This window comes from Crotalus tigris, unplaced genomic scaffold, assembly GCF_016545835.1.
Source record: "Crotalus tigris isolate CLP2741 ecotype Arizona unplaced genomic scaffold, ASM1654583v1 scf7180000017857.1083437, whole genome shotgun sequence".
Lineage (NCBI taxonomy): Eukaryota > Metazoa > Chordata > Lepidosauria > Squamata > Viperidae > Crotalus > Crotalus tigris.
In genome coordinates this window covers 414,214-436,958 of record NW_024096679.1, presented here as the reverse complement: position 1 = coordinate 436,958, position 22,745 = coordinate 414,214, and the positions used below count along the sequence as shown (strand labels likewise).

Below are 22,745 nucleotides of genomic sequence, written 5' to 3'. Positions count from 1 at the left end.
GTCTGTTTGCTTTTTCTAGCCTCAGTACACTAAGTTCGCACATGCCAAACTCTTCCTTTTTTTCAGTCAGAACTTATTAAATGGAGTCTTCTAAGTTTCCCCCCAAATTATTGGGGGGAGAAGGGAGAGCAGGCTGCATAATCTTGTTATTTGAAAGGAGAGATTTTCCGAGGTGCTTAACTAGGAAAAGTTACATACGTTTTGAAAACCGGCTTTCCTTTGAGTTCAGATTAATAAATAATAGACCGTTCTTGGCCCTTTGCATTCGCTGGATGGACTCGTCACGTACAAGGAAGGGGGTGGGAAGAGGGGATCTGCAAAGGAACGTGTTTTCTGTACCTATTTGTTGAGAGCTCCTTGGACATGAGCAAAAGTCTGACATCTGAAAGAGTTACTTGTGTTCAAACTACGAACTGGAAAACTAATAAAAGTTCAGCCAGTGTACTAGGTCACTGTTGAACAAATTGTTCAAACAAGGCTTATATGCTGTCCCCCCCTCATCAACCAGGCAAGGAGGACTTTAGGGAATTTTGCCAAATTGCTTAATCCCTTCCTAGCATAAAGTTGCAGCCGGATAAGCCATAAACACATTCAAATGATCAAATATTATCCCAGGAAACCAGCTATATAAGGTGCAGATACGCACACAGCCCCATTCCCTTCAATTTGCTTCTCACTTAAATGCACAAATCCTGAGTGAACAAGTCACAATTAATCAGAATTTTCCATCAGGAAACCATGCCTAATAACTTCAGGTAAGACAGAATGTGGCCTTATAGTTTACAACTGCTTTCCATATCCTGGTTTGTTTGGAAGCTACTAGTTGTAGTTTCTGATTTAGACAGAATTTGAAGTTGCTAATAGAGGCAACTTTCTCGCTTAGTCACCACGTGTGAAAGATAGAATTAAGTAGGAGACAAGATCTGATTGCTCAAAACCGGACACTGCTTTTTTCCAAACTAGCTCTGATTCATAAATGATAGGAAACGGGATTCAGAGGCATCAAAGCCAAGTCGTATACTTTAGAAATAAATGAGGCATTTAAACAGGAAAGCAAGGTGATGTTTTCTTCCACACTTCTTTAATCTATGGCAGATGTTCCAAAACTGTGTTAAATGGACCTTCTCCTTCTCTTATTGTAATGCAAACACAACAGAACAACATTCTTGACTGAAGTGCCTCTTTTTCTATTGTACCAAAGCTCTTCTCCGTATGGTTTTAGGAAATATAGACTTTCCTTGCTAATCATGTCTTCCACAGAGGACCAGCAATTTCCTCCACCCCACCCCCAATAGAGTACCCCCCATTTCTTCTTCCTGCAGTGGATTAAGGTGGTACAATAATCTAGATACAAAATGTGATCTGGAGCATGTTTGGGCATGCGTGTTGCATCTGCGGAAAATGCCTCGGAGTAAAACATCTCTTCGTAAAATCTCACTTCATCTGCAAAAGGTAAGCCACAAGAGCTCAGGAAAAGACCATTTTTAAAAATACTCCCATTTATACTCTTTGAAGCCGTATCTCTGCAGAGCCCTAATGTGTACATTATGGGAGAGCACCAAAACGGCATTGGAAAAAGATTAATTACACACATCAAATTAAAATCCCAATGAGCGATACAAGAGAGAAACATTGGGACGTGCTCTCTTTTTATCCAATGAATTGCATAAACGTTAGCATCAATACAGTCACTGATGGTGTGCCTCAGTTTTCAATCATAAAGCAACATTCCTTTATGGTGATCGGAAGAAATTACAACTCCTAAGAAACTTGTCCACACATTTCTATACATTTGCATACAATTCTTTGTATTGGCTCATATTCAATTTTATGTGTCAAAGCCGAAATTTTGTACTTCCATATGTAATCATGGATAAAATCTTAGTATAGCTATTCCTTGGTTAATCACATCTAACCTTGCTTTTAAAACCAAGATCATGGCATCCAGCCCTCTCAATTTCTGGCAAATAGATGGGGAAGAAATGGAGGTAGGGACAGATTTTATCTTCCTGGGCTCCAAGATCACTACAGATGGGGACTGCAGCCAAGAAATTAAAAGACGCTTGCTCCTGGGGAGGAAAACTATGGCAAATCTAGACAGCATAATAAAAAGCACAGACATCACCGTGCCAACAAAAATATGTATAGTCAAGGCCATGGTTTTCCCAATTGTAATGTATGGCTATGAAAGTTGGACCATAAGAAAGGCTGAGCTCCGTGGAATTGAGGCCTTTGAACTATGGTGCTGGAGAAGACTCCTGCGAGTCCCCTGGACTGCAAGGCGATCAAACTGGTCAGTCCTAGAGGAGATCAACCCTGACTGCTCTTTAGAAAGCCAGATCCTGAAGTTGAAACTCAAGTACTTTGGTCACCTAATGAGAAGGAAGGACTCACTGGAGAAGGGCCTAACGCTGAGAAAGATTGAGGGCAATAGAAGAAGGGGATGACAGAGAATGAGGTGGCTGGATAGAGTCACTGAAGCAGTAGGCGTGAGCTTAAATGGACTCCAGAAGATGGTAGAGGACAGGAAGGCCTGGACGAATGTTGTCCATGGGGTCACGATGGGTTGGACCTGACTTCGCAACTAACAACAAGAAACCTTGCTTTTGTTTTCAAGAAAGCCAAAATCATCTTCTGAACACATACTCTTTCTTCTTTTTAGTGGATCGGTAATGTTTGTTTAGTTACTTGGGTTTCCTCTACTGACTTATACCCAACCACAACATGGATCTATCCTTATATTCTTCACAATGCAACGAAGAAGCTATCTATGATTCTTTGAAAGAAAGTCTCAGGAAACTCAGCGAACCTTATTCCCAGATAAATGGCTACAGAATGGTTGCCTCAGTCTCTATTAAGACACGTTGATATGAATGCCAATTAACATATTTAAATGCTTTTCCATTTTCCATTCAGATGCAAGATACAAAATTCCACTCCTACTTACGACAGCTACATTTTTCTCTATCCTTTCAATGTATTCGCTGCAGTTCACGTATCTTAAAATGGCCAAGTTTGAAAAAACAATGCTATGGTCATTTAATGTGTTATATAAATATTCTCCACTCTTGAAACTCTATTGTTCAAAAAGAAATCCTTTTAATGGCAAACTATTATTCAGGAGAGGCATCTATACCAATCCGTCAGGAGCTTTTATTTTTCAAGGCAAAGCAATGGCTAGTGAACAGGGTCAGTGTTCCAGATACACTGTGCAATTTGTGGAAAAACATCCGACTCACCTGTGCGGGAATAGATAAACCATAAAGCTCCTGTTAGCAGCGCGCCTATCATAAAAGCTGCAAAGGCAATTCCCACAACTGTCAACGTGTCCAGGCCGTGTACAACAGCTGTGAAATTCAGAGATTAGAGAGAGAGGGGGAGAAAAAATCAACACATTTGTAACGCAGAAACAAAGATATTTTACTTGCATTCAGAAAGAGAAAGAAACCAAAAGCGATGGCATTTTTCTTTCCCTAAAGTGCGTTTTGTAATCAGGACTCGGCACCTTTTTGGGCTCATCAAGTGTACCTCAAGCTCTTTTGGCCCCAAAGAGGCTTATTTGGTCCCTCCCTCTCTTTCTGGCCCAGGTCAGCTTTGCTTTCTGCTACCTATCGGGGAGAATGAGAAGGAAACAGAACAGTACAAGTAATCCTCAGCTTGCAACCACTCGTTTGGTGACTGTCTGAAGTTACAACAGCATTGAAAAAAAGTGAACCGTGGGTGTTCTTCACACTTACGACCGTTGAAGCATCCCCCTAGTCCAGTGGTTCTCAAGCTTTTTAATGCCGCGACCCCCAACCGGTCGTAAGTCGAGGACTACTCAACCGGTCATAAGTCGAGGACTACTCAACTGGTGCAGCACCGTTTGCAGAATGGGACTTTTGGCGGGCTCAGCAGGGCAGAGACAGCCTGGACAATTCCTATTGGCTTTTGAAAGCCAATAGAATTAGACTCTTTTCAAAAGCCAATAGAATAAAAGGGAGTAGCACGGTTAAGGAAAAGGGGAAAAAAATGGCGGACTGCGTTGTTTGGCGACCCCCGTGAAATGGTCGTTCGACCCCAAATGGGGTCCCGACCCACAGGTTGAGAACCACTGCCCTAGTCACACAATCAAAATTCCTTATCAACTGGCTCATATTTGTGATGACTGCAGTGTCCCAGGGTCATGTGATCGTCTTTTGAACCTTCTGACAAGCAAAGTCAATGGAGAAGTCAGAGTCACTTAACAGCTGTATTATTAACTTAACAACTGCAGGGATTCACTTAACATCCGTGGCAGAAAGGGTCGTACAATGGGGCAAAGCTCACTTAACCACTGTCTTGCTTAGCAACAGAAATTTTGGGTTCAGCTGTGGTTGTAATTTGAGAACTTCCTGTAGATGTTCAAGCTTCATGCTAATTCCGGCAAACTGCTGTCCATACAACAAGAGAAAGCTGGGTTGAAAAAAGCTGGTATGGAGATTTGGGATCATGTCAATCCAAAGGAAAGTCTAAACAACACTATTTAATACATCTTTGGTTAGCGTGGCCTGTTGTTTCACAAGAACAAAGCAGAGAAGCAGGATACAATTTTAAAATGTAGCTCTGTTATGAACAACTTCAGCCTGGTAGGTTTCCCGCTGATTTCTGCTTGTTTTTAAGTTGGAAAGACCAAAATAACTTACTTCTCTAATTTTAGCCTCCTTAGTTTTCAGGTCACGCTTGTGCCTTTGAGGTAAGGCAGGATAAACTCATTCAAATAATTAAATAAGACCTCTGCCAATTCTGTTCCGTCTCCCCAATGTCTTCAGCATATTAAGTGGGGAGCGGAAAAGCTGTCAACCAAGCGGGAGTGCCAGCTTGAAAGTCAGCAAATACATAAATAGAAACAATTGTTTTTCACGTTTGGCAGCAGTTTTAATTACGGAAATCGGTTCCAGGCTGTAATATGGAGCCCGCTCTGGGAGAGGCAGGATAATCTGCGTGAGTGTACATCTGGTTCCTGAAAGCCTGGCTTTGAACATGTGCTGAGCAACGGTAGTCACTTCCAGCCCTTCAGAACTTTCACTCTTTTTATGCAAGGATAGCTACAGGGTAGAGCCTCATTAATTCTTACTGAGGTTCGGCTCCAGCTTATCAAGACAATAAGGACACTTTCTTTTGGCACTAATTTCACTGGAAGGCCATCTTAAATCGGAGTGCTCTCCCTCTCCCCTCTCCCTCTCTTTCTCTCTCTCCCTCCCTCCCTCCTACCCTCCCTCTAAATTTGCAGGATTCTTTTTTAAATTCCCAGGATTCTTTTTTTTTTGCCATTTGACCTAGACTGTAATGTTTCTCTGTGTCATATATATGTGTGTATGTGGGTATATGTATAATGATATTTTTTGACAGTTGAATGCAACAAAATTTCATTTTAATGTATGCCTATTATTGTACATTTAAACTGACAAAATTCTATTCTATTCTATTCTATTCTATTCTATTCTATTCTATTCTATTCTATTCTATTCTATTCTATTCTATTCTATTCTACTCTACTCTACTCTACTCTACTCCCTCAGCTGACTGCTGACAATGACACCACCTTCTTCAACACCACAGTATTATGTATACAGGTAGTCCTTGACTTATAACCACAACTGGGACCAGAATTTCCATTGCTAAGCTAGGCCGTTGTTAAGTGAATCCTGCAGCTGATTTTATGAACTTTTTGCCATGGCTGTTAGGCAAATCACCATGATTGTTAAGTGAATCCAGATTCCCCCATTGACTTTGCTTGTCTGAAACCAACTGAGAAGATTGCAAATCATGATAACATCATCCTGGGACCCTGCAACCGTCTAAATAATTGCCAGTTGCTAAGCACTCAAAATTTCGATCATGTGTCTGTGGGAAAGCTGTGACGGTCGTAAGTGCAAGGACCAGTCGTAAGTCAATTTTTTCAGTGCCATTGTAACTTCGAATGGGTGCTAAATGAATGGTTGTAAGTTGTACTATTTATTTATTTATTTATTTGGATGTCATACAATTTCATTTCTACATGGCCTGTGCATGCCTTATTTGATTTTTTAAAAAAAGTATAGAGGGCTTGCTCAGGCAAAGTAGCAAGCAAAAATGGAGGCCATGGATCTAGTGATTGGTGAACCCAGTGGTGGGATTCGGTCGGTTCACACTACTTTTTTTTGTTGCCCAGGCCCAGAATGGACTTCCAGAAGCGGCATCCACACAGAGAACCAGTTGTTCACCTATTTGAATCCCACCACTGGGTGAACCCTATTCACCAATCAACATAGTTTTATTAATTTAAATATTATTTATTTTATTTTATGGGTAATTTTATGTATATTTACTTCTACGGCCCAAGATGGAGAATTCTTGTCTTAAGCCCCCTTTCCAGAGCAAATATCCTGAGACTCGGATGTATTCCAGGGTCAAATAGGAATTTGAACCTGAGGGCCTAGTGACTCTTTGGCAGTTTCCTCACATTAGATTAGATTAGATTAGATTAAATAGATTAGATAACCTTTATTGTCATTTTTTCCCTGGGGGCACAACGACACATGTTAAAAATGAAACTTAGTTGCTTGCTCTCAAGTGTACACATACATAACACACATTTAAAATATACTATATAAACATACGTATAGATGTACACATGGGCTTTCTCCTAAAAAAAACCCGTTTCTCTGTATAACTCATACATTCAAAAGGTTTAAAACCATTCTCAGTTCAGCTGAGAATGAAAGAGTGAAGAGAAGAGCAACAAAGATAATAAAAGAGGCTAAATCGTATGGTGAACGGCTAAGGGGCTAAGGCAGGGGTAAGCAACCTTGACTCTTTTATGACTTGTGGACTTCAGAATTCCTGAGCCAGCCTTGCTGGCTAAGGGACCCAGGTATGGCTACCTAATGAAGAGAGGGCTTAAGGGTGACATAATAGCTACCTGAGGGGCTCTCACAGAGAAGAGAGGGTGAACTTATTCTACAAAGCACCTGAGGGCAGGACAAGAAGCAATGGGTGGAAACCCATCAAGGAGAGATCCTTACAGAGAGAACGATAAATCAGTGGAACAGCTTGCCTCCTGGAGTTGTGGGTGCTACATCACTGGAGGTTTTCAAGAAAAGACAATCATTTGTCCTGGATGGTATAAGGCAGGGGTAGGCAACCTTGGCTTTTTAAAGACTCATGGACTTCAACTCCCAGAATTCCTGATCTAGCCATGCTGGCTCAGGAATTCTGGGAGTTGAAGTCCACGAGTCATAAAAGAGCCACGGTTGTCTACCCCTGCTATAAGGATTCCTGCCTTGGATAGGTGATTGAACCAGAAGACCTCCAGGACCTTCCAATCCTGTGATTATTCTGTTCTGTTCTGTTCATTTCCTAGATGTAGTTCTTTAAAAAAAAGTTGAACTATATATACTTACATAATGATCCTTCAGAAGGATTCAAGTGGGAGGATTTATCTGCCAAAAAAAAAAAAAAAAAAAGTAAAGAAAATTTTATACACATCAGAAATTCTTAAGGTGAATCTGTAACCTAGTAAGAAATCCAGTTAAACTGACCAAATCTGAATGAGAACATGAAGAAGAGGAAGGAAAATCCCATCTATCTCATTAACCGTCTTTGGTGAAATAATCTCGAAAAACGCACGCAACGAAAGTTACCAGGTGCTGTCCAATTATTGCCAAATAACAAGTATTGGCGTTTTCTGTAAAGAATTTGATTTCACCCTTGAGGTAATGGTAAAATAGATACGGTTATCCCAAAGACTAAATAAGTAAGAATAAGTTGGAGACATGTAAATCCAAGGCACTGAAAGAATACAGAGGCAAACTTATTTTACTCCCAAAATAGTTTGCATAAAACAGTTTTCTCCCAGTCAAGAGACCATTCAGAAATGTGGATTTCAAAACCCAGAATTCCCTCAGTCACTGCTGAGAGATGAAGCCCACAGATTCTGATCTGATTGCAGAAGACAGGCACGTGACATCTACCTAGGTTTTAACTGTCACCAGTTTACCAAAACCATGATTAATATTTATATCTTAATATATATTTTATACACACATATATACAATCTTCCATTTCCTGTGCTGCTTTCCACAGTCTTGGAAAGCAAATGAGTGGCACCAGAGTAACAGAAAAGGCAAACTAACTAATAAAAGAAAACCATATAGTAGCCCAAGTCAAACATTTCTAAATAAGTTTCTCATTTCACAAAGACTGAATTCCAGTGATGGCGAACCTTTTAGAGACTGAGTGCCCAAACTGTAACCCAAAACCCACTTATGTATCGTCGGGTGTCGGGTGGGCGTGGCCAATTGGGTGGGTGTGGCGCATTGAGTGGGCATGGCTGTGGTAGTAATGGCAAAGTTCAATCAATCAATTCCAACTTTGCGAGATCTTTTTTTTTCCCGTGAGAAGTTGAAATTGATTGATTGAACCTTTTTTTCCCACACGGTAGCGGAGGCCTAAAGCGAAAAGGTTTTATAAAATCCAGCTGAAGGCCTAGGACTGGGGTGACGGCGTGTGTGTCCACAGAGAGGGCTCTGCATGCCACCTGTGGCACACATGCCATAGGTTCGCCACCATGGCCCTATAGCAATGGCGTCCTCTACATAACCCAACTTTGCAACATTTAAAAGAAATCTGGAAGGATTTCTTTTCTCTTAAACACGCAACTATATTATCCTTGATCACCATTAATGGGAGTCACGTGTGTAACACGTGGAGAAAAAAGCAAATTGTGGAACTGAACATTCTGTTCTGATTCTGTATCTATGGCATCTCCAAGTTTCTTTATTTGGCTTCTAATGCAGATCTATCAGGAATGGATCCAATAGTATGTTTGTAACAATGCACATGACAAATGGCCAAATGTCTTGGAGATGCAACTCTTATTTAGTTGCTGTCATTTTTAAGCCTTACAAATTTGCTCTTAGTTCATAATGACAATGGGCTACAAGGGCTTGCTTCGTAACCAAGAGGGTGTATACTGCATGCTGGTGCCCATTAAGCTGAATATCTGAAAAATTCTAGGACACTTTCCAGTAGACATCCCACAATAAATTTTGCCAGCCCTTAGTTCACTATGTTTATTATCAAACTCTTTTCTCTTCTAAAATAAGAAAAATCTAAAAAGCTCTATAAAATATTTGCTTTAATTTAAACTACTGAGGTACTAGATTCCATAGAGAATTGAACCCAAATGACATCTATTCTTGCTGATCCAATGAGGCATTTTGCTAGCTATTGAAATTCATGAGAGATTATGGATATGGCCAGAAAAACACAAAAAAGCAAGCATTTTAATTGCATTGTGCACGGAGACCACGGGATTGTCCTCAGTGGATTCATTTGTGTCAAGAATAAAGATTTGCAAAAAAACAAACCCAAAAAAACAAACCCTTGAGGTCTCAAATAGCTAAGCAGAAACAGTTGTTCTTCTCACACCCCAAGCAGTGCACCATGGTATACCATCAATTGCTTAAATGCCAAGAAGAACTCTCTCTATGTGACTGAGGTTAAGGGATTTTTGATCTTCAGTTTTTTTTTTAAAATCCCTTAGAATTTGAAACAGCCCTCGCATAGAAGTGAAAGATTTTGATCTCCATCTGAAAGAACTGTAACCCTTTAATTAATGTGCCATGTCAACACCAAATGCAAAAATGCAAGGTTGAGGTTTTAAAAAATAAGTAAAAATGCTCATTTGCTGCTATTGTTAGAGGGGCCCAAAGAAAGATTATTTTTATATGCGCATGCATGGTTAGCTGGACTCACCAGCTTTTGCCACCCATATTAATCAACCCCTGATTTTGAAAACATTGGTCCAACTTAAATTGGTTAAGATTGGTTGTTTAATCACCTATTGCTTTTTCAACTATATTTTATATTCTCTCTTTACAACATACAATATGGGGAGATTATATTTTGTAACTTTCTACCATTTTTCCATTCATGAAGCTGGGGGGGGAGAGGAAGAGGAGAGAGAGGAAGCACAACAGGGATTTACTTAAACAAAACAACAACAACCAGTTCCAATATAGGATGAATAAAGTAATGTTGGCTTAAATAGCTTTTTCCAAGTTGGCAGCTATTCTGGTCTCTCTCTCTCTCTCTCTCTCTCTCTCTCTCTCTCTCTCTCTCTCTCTCTCTCTCTCTCTGTGTGTGTGTGTGTGTGTGTGTGTGTGTGTGTGTAGGGATCGCATATTCCCCAGCTAGCAATAATGCCTGAATAATTTGGGACAGAAATCAGAATTTTGGATGTGGATTATGTTTTGGCTTATCCATGTGCTTTCAACTACACAATGAAATGAACCTTTATATGCAACATCATTCATAAGGAATGTTCATTGCACTCAATTACAAAGAGGCAAAAAGGGTACATATTTATCCAGCATTTCAGATTTCTGGCAGCTTCAAATTAAAAATAAATAAATAAAAAATTAATACACATCACATAGGATTGTTTCTTTTCTCCTATGGGTAGAGAGAAAAGGGGGAAGATTGTATAGCACTAACAAATATACTGAGAGAGACAAAGATTTCCTTTGTAGTTCAATCTGTGCAAATAATTTTGGGTTATCAAAAAACCTGCAAATTTTCTTTGAACACAGGACACTATTCGTGTGTTAATATCGGATGGGTTCAGTGAACCAATTAACTGCATTAGGTTAATTTAATTGGTCGGAAGCCTTGCAAACCTCGGGAAGCTAAATTCCAAATAATATGAGGAGCATTTTAAGAGAAAAAATTGTGTGGGAGAAGGAAATCAATATAGAAAGTAAAAGTGTGGATTGTGGACTCAGACGTGAAGCACCAGAAAACGAAAAGCTTAAGATAGAAAAGTTTTATCAAAGCGGGTAGAAAGTAAGGGGTTTTTTTTTTTAACATACCAATTCAGGCAGTCCTCAATTTATGACCACAATCGAGCCCAAAATGTATGTTGCTAAGTGAGAAATTTGTTAAGTGAGTTTTCGCCCCATCTTACAACTTTTCTCGCCACAGTTGTTAAGTGAGTCACTGCAGTTGTTAAATTGGCAACATGGTTGTTAAGTGAATCTGGCTTTTCACGTGACCCCCCCGGGACACTGCAACCATCATAAATATGAGTCAGTTGTCCAGCATCCGAATATAAATGTAAATCACGTGACCATGGGGATGCTGCAATGGTCATAAGTGTGAAAAATGGTCATAAGTCACTTTTTTCAGTGCCATCGTAACTTCAAACGGTCACTAAATGAATTGTTGTAAGTTGAGGATTGCCTGTAAGGATAAGGCTAAGGGTAATCTAGAGATTTGTTATTTACTGTATATACTTCCTCCTCCTGAAAAAAAGAGGTTAACAATGATACAGATACAAGGAGGGGAAAAAAAGGAATCCCTTCAGATTTCTAAATATAAATATTGCCATTTTCTTTGTTGGTTGTCTTTATTAACAGGAACACATCATGCTATGGAATATTTTCAATATATTTGAAGTTCCGTTACAACATTTAAATAAGTATTTACTGCCCCAAAGAAAGAAATTATGCAAGCTTTCCCAATATCTATAGCATAATGAACAGCTGGAATCAATTGGGCAGCATCATTTAATGTTTATAAATTCCATATATAGAAGCAAAATACATTCCTTTGTGAATCCTTGGCCAAATTGCACTTGGAAGAAGATTCAAGGAAAATATGAGCGCAAACAAATATTAGTGTTTAGCAAATAATGGTTATTTGTTATAAATTAGGAATAATAATAATAATAATAATAATAATAATAACAACAACAACAACAACAACAACATCACCAGAATGCAAAATTGTATATGCCTGGAGGCAAACTTGTATACAGAGATTCAAAATGTGTTCAGTACCTTCTGGTCTCCCTTTAGTTATCACAGCAAGAGGTTTGGTGAAGGTTTTCTTATTCTGCATCATTGCAAAGATCATATCAACATTAAGAAAGGTGCACGCTTCATCTGGAAGGATACACTGCAAGAGGGAGACAACAGGTGACTTGTAAGATCAGAGACTCACTGAAAACGTTTATATTATCACAGCAAATGTTCATCATCATCGTCATCACCACCATCATTATCAGTATTTAGTGATATTTACTCAAGAAAGGGCAAAACGTAAAAAAAATTTCCAAGAACATTTGCAAGAATTTATTTCAGTTACATTTCAGCTTTTCCTTGATATTTGAGTTACTTAAAACTCTACCAATCCCATCACAAGACCCACACCTGAAGCCCTTATATAAGTAGAACCCTGACACTGACACTGACGTCCCCTAAACCCTGACACTGACATCCCCAAACAGTGGGTCGGACGCATCATCCGGAAGCCACGCCCACCCTATTGCCGGCAATGGCAAAATTGTCCCGATACGATGCGCGACATCACATGACATCGCGAGTTTGACATGTCTGCCCTAAACTCCGCTGAAGATGTTACCTAGCCTGGTAATGAAACATTTGGAAACCAGCCCTCAAGCTTGGAGAACGAACCTTCACCCTCAACCTACAACCCGAGCTATAGATGTTCATCCCTATTGCAAACTCTACCGATTCTCAAGGCCGCAGATAGTCCCCTGTGTGCAATGTCCATTTGTTGCTTCACCACTGTGTTGAAAGGTTCTTCTGTTTCCTACCCCATTTTCTATCTTCATGAACACAATCAACACAATAGGTAATGAGACTAGACAAGATGACTGTTGGTCTGCTCTAAGACTGTTCAGTTCCCCCACCCCCGAGTAGAAAAGTAATACTGCCCATTTAAAAAAGATGCTGATTATTTTAATGTTTTAGAACAAAGAGACTTTTTTCCCCCTGCTTAGAGATATTTACTACATCTATAAAACAGATATTCTATGTGAGATAAACAATTAAAAATGCAGAAATTAAGTTTAATTTTATTTTCCTTCAAAATCCTCTGAAGCAGATCAACCTAATAATTCACCGGTAGAGATTCAGAAACAATAACATTATTTTATCTCAGCAGGATCTGGAAAATTAACGCTAATGCATTGTTTACAACAAATGTGATGAGGACCGAACAGTTTAAGTAAATCTGAACCGCTTCAACAATAGAACGCAATTTCTGTCTATCACCTATAACCATTTAATGGAAAATATATCTCATGCCGTCAAAAGCTACAGCAGTTTTCATTGGGAAAACTCAACATATATTGTCCTACTGCTGTTAACTGCAATTATTCCTAAGTTTATTAACCTTCTGGAATCTATTGTAATGACAATTTATACCACGTAGCTTCATGAATGAAGGCAAATGTACATGTCCCAGGATCCAATGGGGTCAGTCACCAGGGACCAGAGATTTAGTCTTCCAAGCTTTCAGACTTGTGCTGGAGCCTACCTACAGAGAACTTCTCTCTCACCAGAATGTGTGCTTTGGTCTATTCCAGTGATGGCGAACCTCTTAGAGACCAAGTGCTCAAAAACTGGCCCCGCCCCACTCCACCCCCTGCCCCACCCCCGCTCTGCCCCCCATCCCCTGCCCCACCTGCCCGCAGGGCCACTCACCACCTCTAAGGCCCCCTGCAGATCGCCCAGGCAGCCCAGCAGCACTATGGCGGTCACGTCCTCTGCCCCAGCCCTGCAGCATCATCTGTGCACGATGGGGTATGAGGGCAGAGTCTCGTCTACGCTGCCTGGCTGCCATGTCCTTGGTTGCGCTGCTCCACGTGGGCCACGTTCAGGGGTGACTCTTCTTCAGGGGAGCTGCTGGAGTGGAGAGGTTCGCGGGGGGAGGCGAGGCTGGGATAATGGCACGTGTGCCCACAGAGAGGGCTCCAAGTGCCGCCTCTGGCACCTGTGCCATAGATTTGCCACCACTGACCTATTCTATACATAGTATTTATGTGGTGCCTGGTTGGGTGTGGCTTCTTACACTCCAATCAACCAATAAGAAGCCACACCACTCAACCACCATATAAATACTACGCATAGAATAGCCCAAAGCACACATTTAGATAGAGAGATTTCCCCGGAGGATGGGCTCCAGAACAAGTCCGAAAGCTTAGAAAACTAGACCTCTGTTCCCAGTGACCAACTCAGATTGGATCCTGCAAGTAGCTACAGTTCACCTACGTTCAAATGAATTAACCCTAGTGGTTAAACTGGCCTTCTTAAGAGAATTTTTCACCTCCCAGAAATGCCCAGCTGATATGGCACACTGGTGGAACTGGATGGCCTCCAGTCCAACAACAAGGAATGCACAGTTTGGGCAAGATGAATGGATTATTAGAATAACTGATATGGGCCTGTCTTATATGCCTGAGTAAAACCCTAGGAAAACACAGAATATTCTTTAGACTAACAGCCTAATCTTACAATGGGCAAAATGCTACTTGGCAACTACAGTCTAAAGTCTTGCTACATAAGATCTTCCAAAACTGATCATCCCTTCTGACTCAAATGCTTTCAGAAAATGGAGTTGAATATATTATTCTTTTTTTAAAAAAAGTTTGTTTTGAATGTAAAGAAGAATGAGACGGAGGAGGAAGCATAGAAAAAAAGGGGAGGAATAACAACAAAATACCTATTAGGTTACATACCAAAAAAAATACCATTCAGCCACATTTTTAGAAAAACCATTAATCCTTGACCATATGAAATTGTATTCATCAGTCTTTCTTTTATGCTGGAAAAGACCCAACTCTGAGCATTCATATTAAGCCCTACCTCAATATTATAACAGCTCCCTGTTCAGAGGGGTAGCTTCACACTGTACAATCTATTCTAGAAAAACTCACTGTTACTCATGTAGAAAATGTATTGGTTAACATTATCTGTTGCAAATTGGTTTAACCAATCAGTCACACTTATAACTTCTTTGGCTATACTATTGTGTAAAGTAGCTTCCCAAACTTGGCACTCTCCAGCTATGCAACTCCCAGCCAAAGTCTAAGGCTGGGTTTCCTAAACTAAGGGCCATGAGCCCCCATAAGAAATGTGGCCAGACTCACATTTTAAAACAAAAACAAAAACTGGGCATGCAGAGGCAAAGAGACAGCAGGGCAATATTTTGTTTCGTGCTTTTTCTCTGCAAGTTGGTTGTTGGTTCATCCACGGCAGAACACAAGCAAGTTTTGACAACACTCTCTAGGGCTGTCAAACTCCATTTGCATGCTGATCTCTACCTTCCCTGTTCAAATCTGTAGCAGGAAGTATTTCTTGATTGAAATTACATTATAAAGAGCATGCGGTATGTTTATTTCTTGCCCAGTTTTAACCTTAATACAATCAGTAGTTTTCTTCATTTGACATTCATTTTAGAACTTTGGCTTTCTCTATTTTCTTTTTCAGTGATTCACATTAAATAAACAAATACTTAGTTTCTTTAGAATTGTTAACCTACCAGAACGGTTGCAATGTAGGTGAATTACACTATATATGATAGGTGCTCTCAGAAAACAGTCTATGCCCACCTTTATTGTCAGATCCACACATTAAACCACAACCAAGAAAGTTTTGGCTTAAGTTTTATCTTAAAACTCTTAGTGGTGGTGTAGATTGCAGCACAAGGTAATTACAGATGTGTGTTTGTGTGTGCCAGAAAGAGAAAAAGGGAGAGGAACCTTCTCACAAATTACCTGAGCTAATCCTGGAATATCTTTTTCTTTCTTTGTACATAAAGTCACCTCACAGTGTAGAAAGAGAAGAGAGCTGTTGAATGTGGATTTGAATAAGAAGCTAAATCGCTTTTTGACGGTCTGTGTATTCGGGACAGGAAAATTAGCTTTCGGAACATTGAAGAATCTTACAGACTCATCTTTAGGACAAACATTTTCAATAATGGTAAATTCTGACATTCGATCAGGATAGGAATTTGGTGAAATAAAGCAAGTTTGGATTACAAAGCCCAGGGATCTCTCAGCCTTTGTCAGAGAAATCTGCACAAGAAAAGAAAAATAGATTATGCTACATTTAATGTTTTTGAAGACGGCAGAGCAGTATAATAAAGTCAGTCAATCAGATGTTGAATACCTTGGCTATCCCTCCCACTTGGATAATCTGCAGAATTAGGAAACTTGGTGCCTGTCATTCCCCCCACATCAGGAGGGATTTTAAGAGTTTTACCAGACTTTTTTTTTCTTTTATAGTAACCACCATTTTTAAAAGTGGAATATGAAAACATACTTTTATAGGTGTAATATCCTCAAAGTCTTTGGTATGTTAAGTCATGGTTTCTTTGTAGTTTGTTCACTAAACCTTAATTGGCTGGGTTCATTTATTTATTTATTTATGAGACTTATATACCGCTTTAAGTGCAAGCACTCTCTAAGCGGTGTACACCAGTAAGCAATGTATATATATATTTACATTGCCCCCAACAATCTGGGTCCTCATTTTACCTACCCCGGAAGGATGGAAGGCTGAGTCAACTTTGAGCCGGTGAGATTTGAACCGCTGACCTGCTGAACACAGTCAGCTAAAGTGGCCTGCAGTACTGCACTCTAACTGCTGCGCCACCTCGGCTCTTATCATATATAATACCAAGTCAAACAAAAACTAGCTGCATTCTATTTTAGCACAGGGTAAACTCATTAACCAAGAGGGATTGCACTCTTTCAAAGTGTGGTGACACAAACTTAGTCGACTGTAGTTGGGTGTGAGTGTTAGTTTTTACAGAGTCAAAAATAATCAGCTTTATACTAGAACATGACATTAACAAATTAAGGAACAAATGAGAATTTTATCTTCTACCCCTTTCAGAGAGAGGAGACAGAGAGGGACACTACTGTATATTGAGAATTTGCATGTGATACACAGCAATTCTTGGAATTGTTTGAAACCACCCAGAGATGCTTGAGATGGACGGCCGTATAAATCTTTTAAATAAATAAAAAGGAAAGAACTCATTTTTTAAACTGTGCGTGCTCATGCATGTTTTGCTGGCAATTTGCATGAGAAAAACATGAAACAATAGAGCATTATTTTCATGAATGATTGTTATTTCATAGAAGACTTGATGAGGAAGACACATGTTTTGCACCGGACTTGCCATATTACTAAGATTTCTTGGTCTTTACCACAAAAGAATTATTTTATTCAAGATTGGTACAATTTCCTTCTTTCAGAAACCACAAGAGGACGCATCTGCCTGCCAGAGGCAGTTGAACCAGGCCAGCTTAGGACATAGGAGAACAGCCTCTTCTCAACTACCGTGTTCCTGAAAAACATTTCATTGATTCCTATTTCTGCTCGAGTCAATTACCTCGACAAAAATCTGGCTGTTGTCTGCCACAGAGAAGAATCCTTGAACTGGGGTATGAAAAAGCTCCGTCTCGTAGAGTTCCATTCCAAAGGTGGCATTGCCAACATGTATTTCAGGGGGCCAGAACTTGGAAATCCTTGGATCTCTGGGTTGGTGGAATGTGCAATTGAACTAGTCCATAGACAAGAAGATAAATTAATTTAAGAAGATAGAAAAACATATAAGGAAAGGCAAGAACAGTTGTGGACTCCACGTGGACTCCCAATTACATTTTTATAGCCTTAGAAAACCTTACAGTCCTGTTGCCAAAAGACCATATTTCAGAAGCGTAGTCTTTTGCCATTTTATTTTTTAATGTTTTGAGACTTGGGTTAGATCTAAAATATTTGAGAGCTTTGGTGGCCTAATTCCATCCAGTCAGACAATGTCTCCATGAAGACCCAGACACACATCAACACTCCCATCACAAACATATTTCAAGTATGACTGATTTACAAACATTTTTGAAAGGGAGAAAAATCAAGCTTTCTTTAAAATTGACTTATCTCTCCATTGCTTTGGTTCAGAATGATGTTTTCTTTTTATCTTATTTTCTGTCTAACCCTCTCATGAGTGATACCATAAAGTCCTTATGAATACACACAATCAAACAACGCTTATTAAGGCAGCAATTTAAATCTTCTTCACTAAATTTATGGCAAGAGAGACATATATTCTTAAATACAGACAACCGAACAAAAATATATGTTTGGGGCGAATTTATCATTTTGAACAAAGAACAGATTGGGAGATAGGATAAATGAAGAAACCCAAAAATACTCGCTGAAGGGAAGCTTTTCTTAAAACCAAAAAAAAAAAAAAAAAGCCTATTTGGAAAGAAAAGGTTCATTGGGAAAATACAGAGACCATTCATACCTTAACAGCATGAAAAACTGATATTGTTTTGGGATTGGAAGGAGAAAGTTAGTACTCTGGTTCCTGAATCAATAAAAGATATATAATTCACAGGTGCACAGAAATGTGTCTGGCTTTCAATCAGTCTGTGTATCATAAATGTTGTTTATCAAATACTTTAAAAAACTCAAAGTTCCAAGCAATGATCATTATCAGTCTTCTGGATTCTCAAGCCAAACGATGGATAATCACTACATACCACAACAATGACAGGCCGGCTGAAAAAGGTGATGTCCGATTCATCGGTGTCCCCAGGAAAACCATTATCCCCTGATTCCATGTCTTCATAATCAACTAGCCAACCACTAGCTTCAGATGATGGTGACACCTGGATAACAATCTTTAACCAAATGGAGAAAGGGAAAAAAACAACAACTGTCAAAGCTTTTCTGGATTCTGGTCCCATCTCGCTTGTCTCCTTGATAAGAAACATGCAAGGAAAAATTGGTTATGGGGACGATCTAATAGTAGTAGATCTGTTATCTGTTGTTTTAAGCTTATCCTACTTTTCCGTGCAACCATTGTTTGAAATGTTAGATCAAGACAATAACCACATTCATAGGAAATACCCTCTGCTTTCCCAAATTTTAGCCCCTTCCGGGGGATATGCTGGCTAGGCAGTTTCAGGATATGAAGTTCACAAATCGGGAACAACTTGTTTCAGTTTGTGTACAGCATGCAAACAGAAGAAGCCTATACAAAAGGCTATACAGGTAGTCCTCGACTTACAACGGTTCATTTAGTAAATGTTCGAAACTGCAACAGTACTGAAAAAAGTGACTTGGGACCATTTTTCACACTTACGACCGTTGTGGCATGCCAAAGGGTGATGTGATCAAAATTCAGACCCTTGGTGGCAACCAACCCATATTTATGATGGTTGCGGTATTCTGGGGTCACCTTTCGTGACCTTCTCACAAGCAAAATCCACGGAGAAGCCAGGTTCACTTAACAACCATGTTACTAACTTAACATCCACAGCGATTCATTTAACAAGTGTGACAAGAAAGGTCGTAAAATGGGGCAAAATTCACTTAACAAATGTCTCACTTAGCAACAGAAACTTGGGGCTCAATTGTAGTCATATGTTGAGGACAACCTGTATGCTCTGGTCAGCAGGATATCTTAAGAACAATTTACCTTAAATTTTGCAGTTGATTACAGCAGGGGTCCCCAACCCCCGGTCCGTGGACCGGTAACGGGCCACAGCATGCCAGCAACCGGTCCACACAAACAAGCAAAACCCCATCCATGGGATGCAGGCAGCACACAAAACCACGTGCCCTCCAGTCCACGGAAAAACCTCTCTCCGTGGAACCGGTCCCTGGTGCCCAAAAGGTTGGGGACCTCTGGATTACAGTTTATTTAAACTGTGATTGTTAGTTTGCACAGAATTTGTCAGGTCAAAGGTAAATGAATGCTGAATGATTCCTGTTCTTTTCAATAGACAATAAAAAGAGGAAGTAGGTACAGAATGGCAAGTTTCTAAACGATGCTGAACATTCATCTTGTAGGAAGTTACTGAATATTATCATTACAAAGAGCCACCCCAGGATCTAAACCCTTCAATTCCACCCCCATATCTTCCAGGTCAGTCAATTTATCTATTTGCATGGTAAAAATAGGCTTATTGTTAGGCTTCCAAACCTGGAGTGTAATAGAAGTAACATATTGGTTTTAAAAAGCCATCTGAGTATTGGCACATAAATGACTATACCAGCAGTTTTACTTCTCCTTCTGGTAAAACTATAACATATTCTGCATTTCAAAAAAGTAATGGGTCGTCGAACTGGACTTGCATATATCCTACTTTTTAATAATCATCACAGTATTCAGTAGGCAAAGAGCTTTAACTTTATACTACTTCAGTATTTCTTTATTTGAAGAACACACAATAATAGTGAGTTTTCTTCTTCTTTTTATTTTGTATTATCTTCTTCCTTCTATACCCATTAAGTTTTTGCTATTCCCAACTTTGCTTTTTTAAAAACAACAAAATAAAAACCCTTTATTTCCCAAAATAACCCCCCTATTGAGCGCATTACTCATTTGTGCTTTTCATACACAAATGTTCCCTACATATTCTTCTGGATTTCCTGATGATGCAGTATTTCTTCAATTCAGTTCTACCTTTGTTTGCTCACATGACAGATGGTTGACATGCAAAAGGTATTTCTAAGCTTTTTCAGATATTTGCTTCATAATTCACTGCTCGTTTCAGTGAGTTAGAAATCGGTCTGAGTACTAAGAAAAAATCTGTGCTTTTAAGATCAATTTAATGTTTAAAGATAGGAGTCCAACCACTGAGTTGAGATCCAGATGTATTTTTCCACAACCTGTTGATCTATATTCTATAGTTTTTGTTGGGTACATCTCTAGATCAAATGCCAAAAAGGATTTTAGATGGTCTTTTAAAATATCCAAATTTCTTTTTCTGACAAAGAGTTAAAGAATTAAACTGGGAGACTAAGATGGCCATTTTGAGCTCATTCTGCTCTCTTCAGTTAGCCACAGCCTTTATGGGATTCGAACCTGGGCAGTTTACATACTAGGCAGTGATTTAACCACCAAGCGACAGGCTTTCCAATATATATATTGGATATGGCTATGTCTGATCAGGTTGCCTTAGCTATATTTGAGTTGGACAACAATTTTTTCTTCATTTGCCAAAATTGTCACCATGTGCTGAAATTACAAAAGCCAATAGCTATGCTTGTTTACCTGAACTGGCTAACATCCACCCAAGTCACAGTAAAAATGCTGAATCAGACTGAAAGGAAAAAAATCTTACATGGGCAAAATAACTTGCATAGCTGTTTATACACTTGGAAAAATCCATTTCAACCCTTGGATTCAAATTTCCAGCACTGGAAATACATTAATAATGAAAATATATTTAACATAACTAGCATACACCAGAAACCCCCCCCCCCAAAGCATATACAATATCCTTTAACTTAAAATATGACTTATTTTGGAATTGCCAAGTTACTGTATTTGGTTTACTTCTAAATAAGTTCGTGCTTGCAGCTACTACTGAAAAATAACTGCGATTATCCAAATACTCTCACCCCAATCCAATAATGATGAGCAACTGAAAAAGATATCATACAGTTCTATTAAAAACATTTATCCTTGTTCTGATTTTTGCATACCTTTGCCACTGAACGTTATCAGATATATATTCTCTGTTGAAATAGAATCTGTGTGACAAACTTTCACCCTTGCTTCATATATGTCCTAAACGAAGTCACCCCATTGGCAAAATGCTAGAAAGAAAACCCAAAATTTGTAGGTTCCTTAATTAGTTTTCACCATTTTAATTGTTATAACTGCAACCAAACAGTTCCAGTTCTTGGTGATCAGTCTTTTACATTGTTCTGTAGGAATTTTGGGCCATTCCTCCATGTCAAGCTGCTTCAGAAACATTTGAGGGTCTTCTAATGTAACCATTTCCGATCCTGCCATGTTTTTGCTGCACATTAAATGACTTTACTTCAAAAATAATAGACACAAGATCAGATCCTCTGTATAAGTCAATAGGACCCACATTCTTGTAATTTTCAGGAACAAAGACATGCAAAAATTCAGACAATCAAAAGGGTGGCAAATTTTATTTCACAGATGTGTATTTAATGAATGGTGTCATCCCACCATCACTTATTAGAAATCAGCATTAGATATGGTACCATATGCATCTGATGAAGGATATTATAATGGTAACCTGTGGACTAAAAAGCAGCTAGGAAATATTCCTCCCCTCTGACATATTTTGCCCTTCAGTGTTTTTAGCTATAAAATCTGGAAAAAGATGTGGAGCAGATTTCAGTATCTTTGTATCAGAGAAACAGCTCAGAAATAACCTCTGCTGCTCCTCCTGATGTCTTCTAAGAACTGAGGAGCAGAAAGAGAGATTTGGGGTTCCATTTCAGTATTTTTCTAAGAGATAAGAGACTCACAGAGTTGAGATAGACGATGTTATCCAAAGGATAGGGAATCTGTCGGGTCCCACAATCTCGCAAAGATGACTCCAGAATGAAATGGGTCCTGTTTGTTTTAGCTCTGCAGCTAGGATCCAGCAGAGAGAGCTGAGTCCCAACGAAACCTCTAGCCTAAAAGGAAACAGAACAAGCTAGAAGGTTATACCTGAGCCACTGATCAGAACTGCAAAGGGCAGTGATAAAAAGCAACAACTGGTACCAAGCATTTTCTCTCACATCGAGAAACTCTGTATTAGAAATCTGTTGTATGATTATTTGTGCTGACACAATGAGTGAAGTAGGAAACCAGCAGGGCAGGCATTCAGCAGACAAGCAACTGGATAGTCTCTACCCGTTCAGTAGAATGAAGAAATGAAGATCCTGAGAATGCAAAGTAGACTTGAACATTTCAGAATACAACACTGTAGAGAAATGGGATTTTTGAAGTTCCCATCCGTTTTTGAAGAAACAAGACGGAGCTTCTTTACATGCACAAAAGCTATCATAGAAGGGAGGAAGGCAGTAAACTTTTTCATTTCCTCTCTGTGGGATTTCTTTATCAGTGGACTTTTAAATGGAGAGATTTGCAAAAAGTGATCA

At 39.3% G+C, this 22,745-nt stretch overlaps 1 protein-coding gene across 3 annotated transcripts in view; it reads right to left on the bottom strand.

Moving 5' to 3' along the window:
* TGFBR3 (transforming growth factor beta receptor 3) overlaps nt 1-22,745 on the bottom strand; it is a 154,350-nt gene that overhangs the window by 6,733 nt on the left and 124,872 nt on the right. For all 3 annotated transcript variants that reach the window (XM_039343517.1, XM_039343518.1, XM_039343519.1), the window contains exons 10-16: nt 22,125-22,277; nt 18,365-18,505; nt 17,212-17,382; nt 15,587-15,886; nt 11,844-11,961; nt 7,404-7,442; nt 3,240-3,347 (exon numbers count right to left, since the gene is read on the bottom strand). In XM_039343517.1, coding sequence (XP_039199451.1) covers nt 3,240-3,347; nt 7,404-7,442; nt 11,844-11,961; nt 15,587-15,886; nt 17,212-17,382; nt 18,365-18,505; nt 22,125-22,277 — 1,030 coding nt within the window. The remainder of the gene's footprint in view (nt 1-3,239; nt 3,348-7,403; nt 7,443-11,843; nt 11,962-15,586; nt 15,887-17,211; nt 17,383-18,364; nt 18,506-22,124; nt 22,278-22,745) is intronic.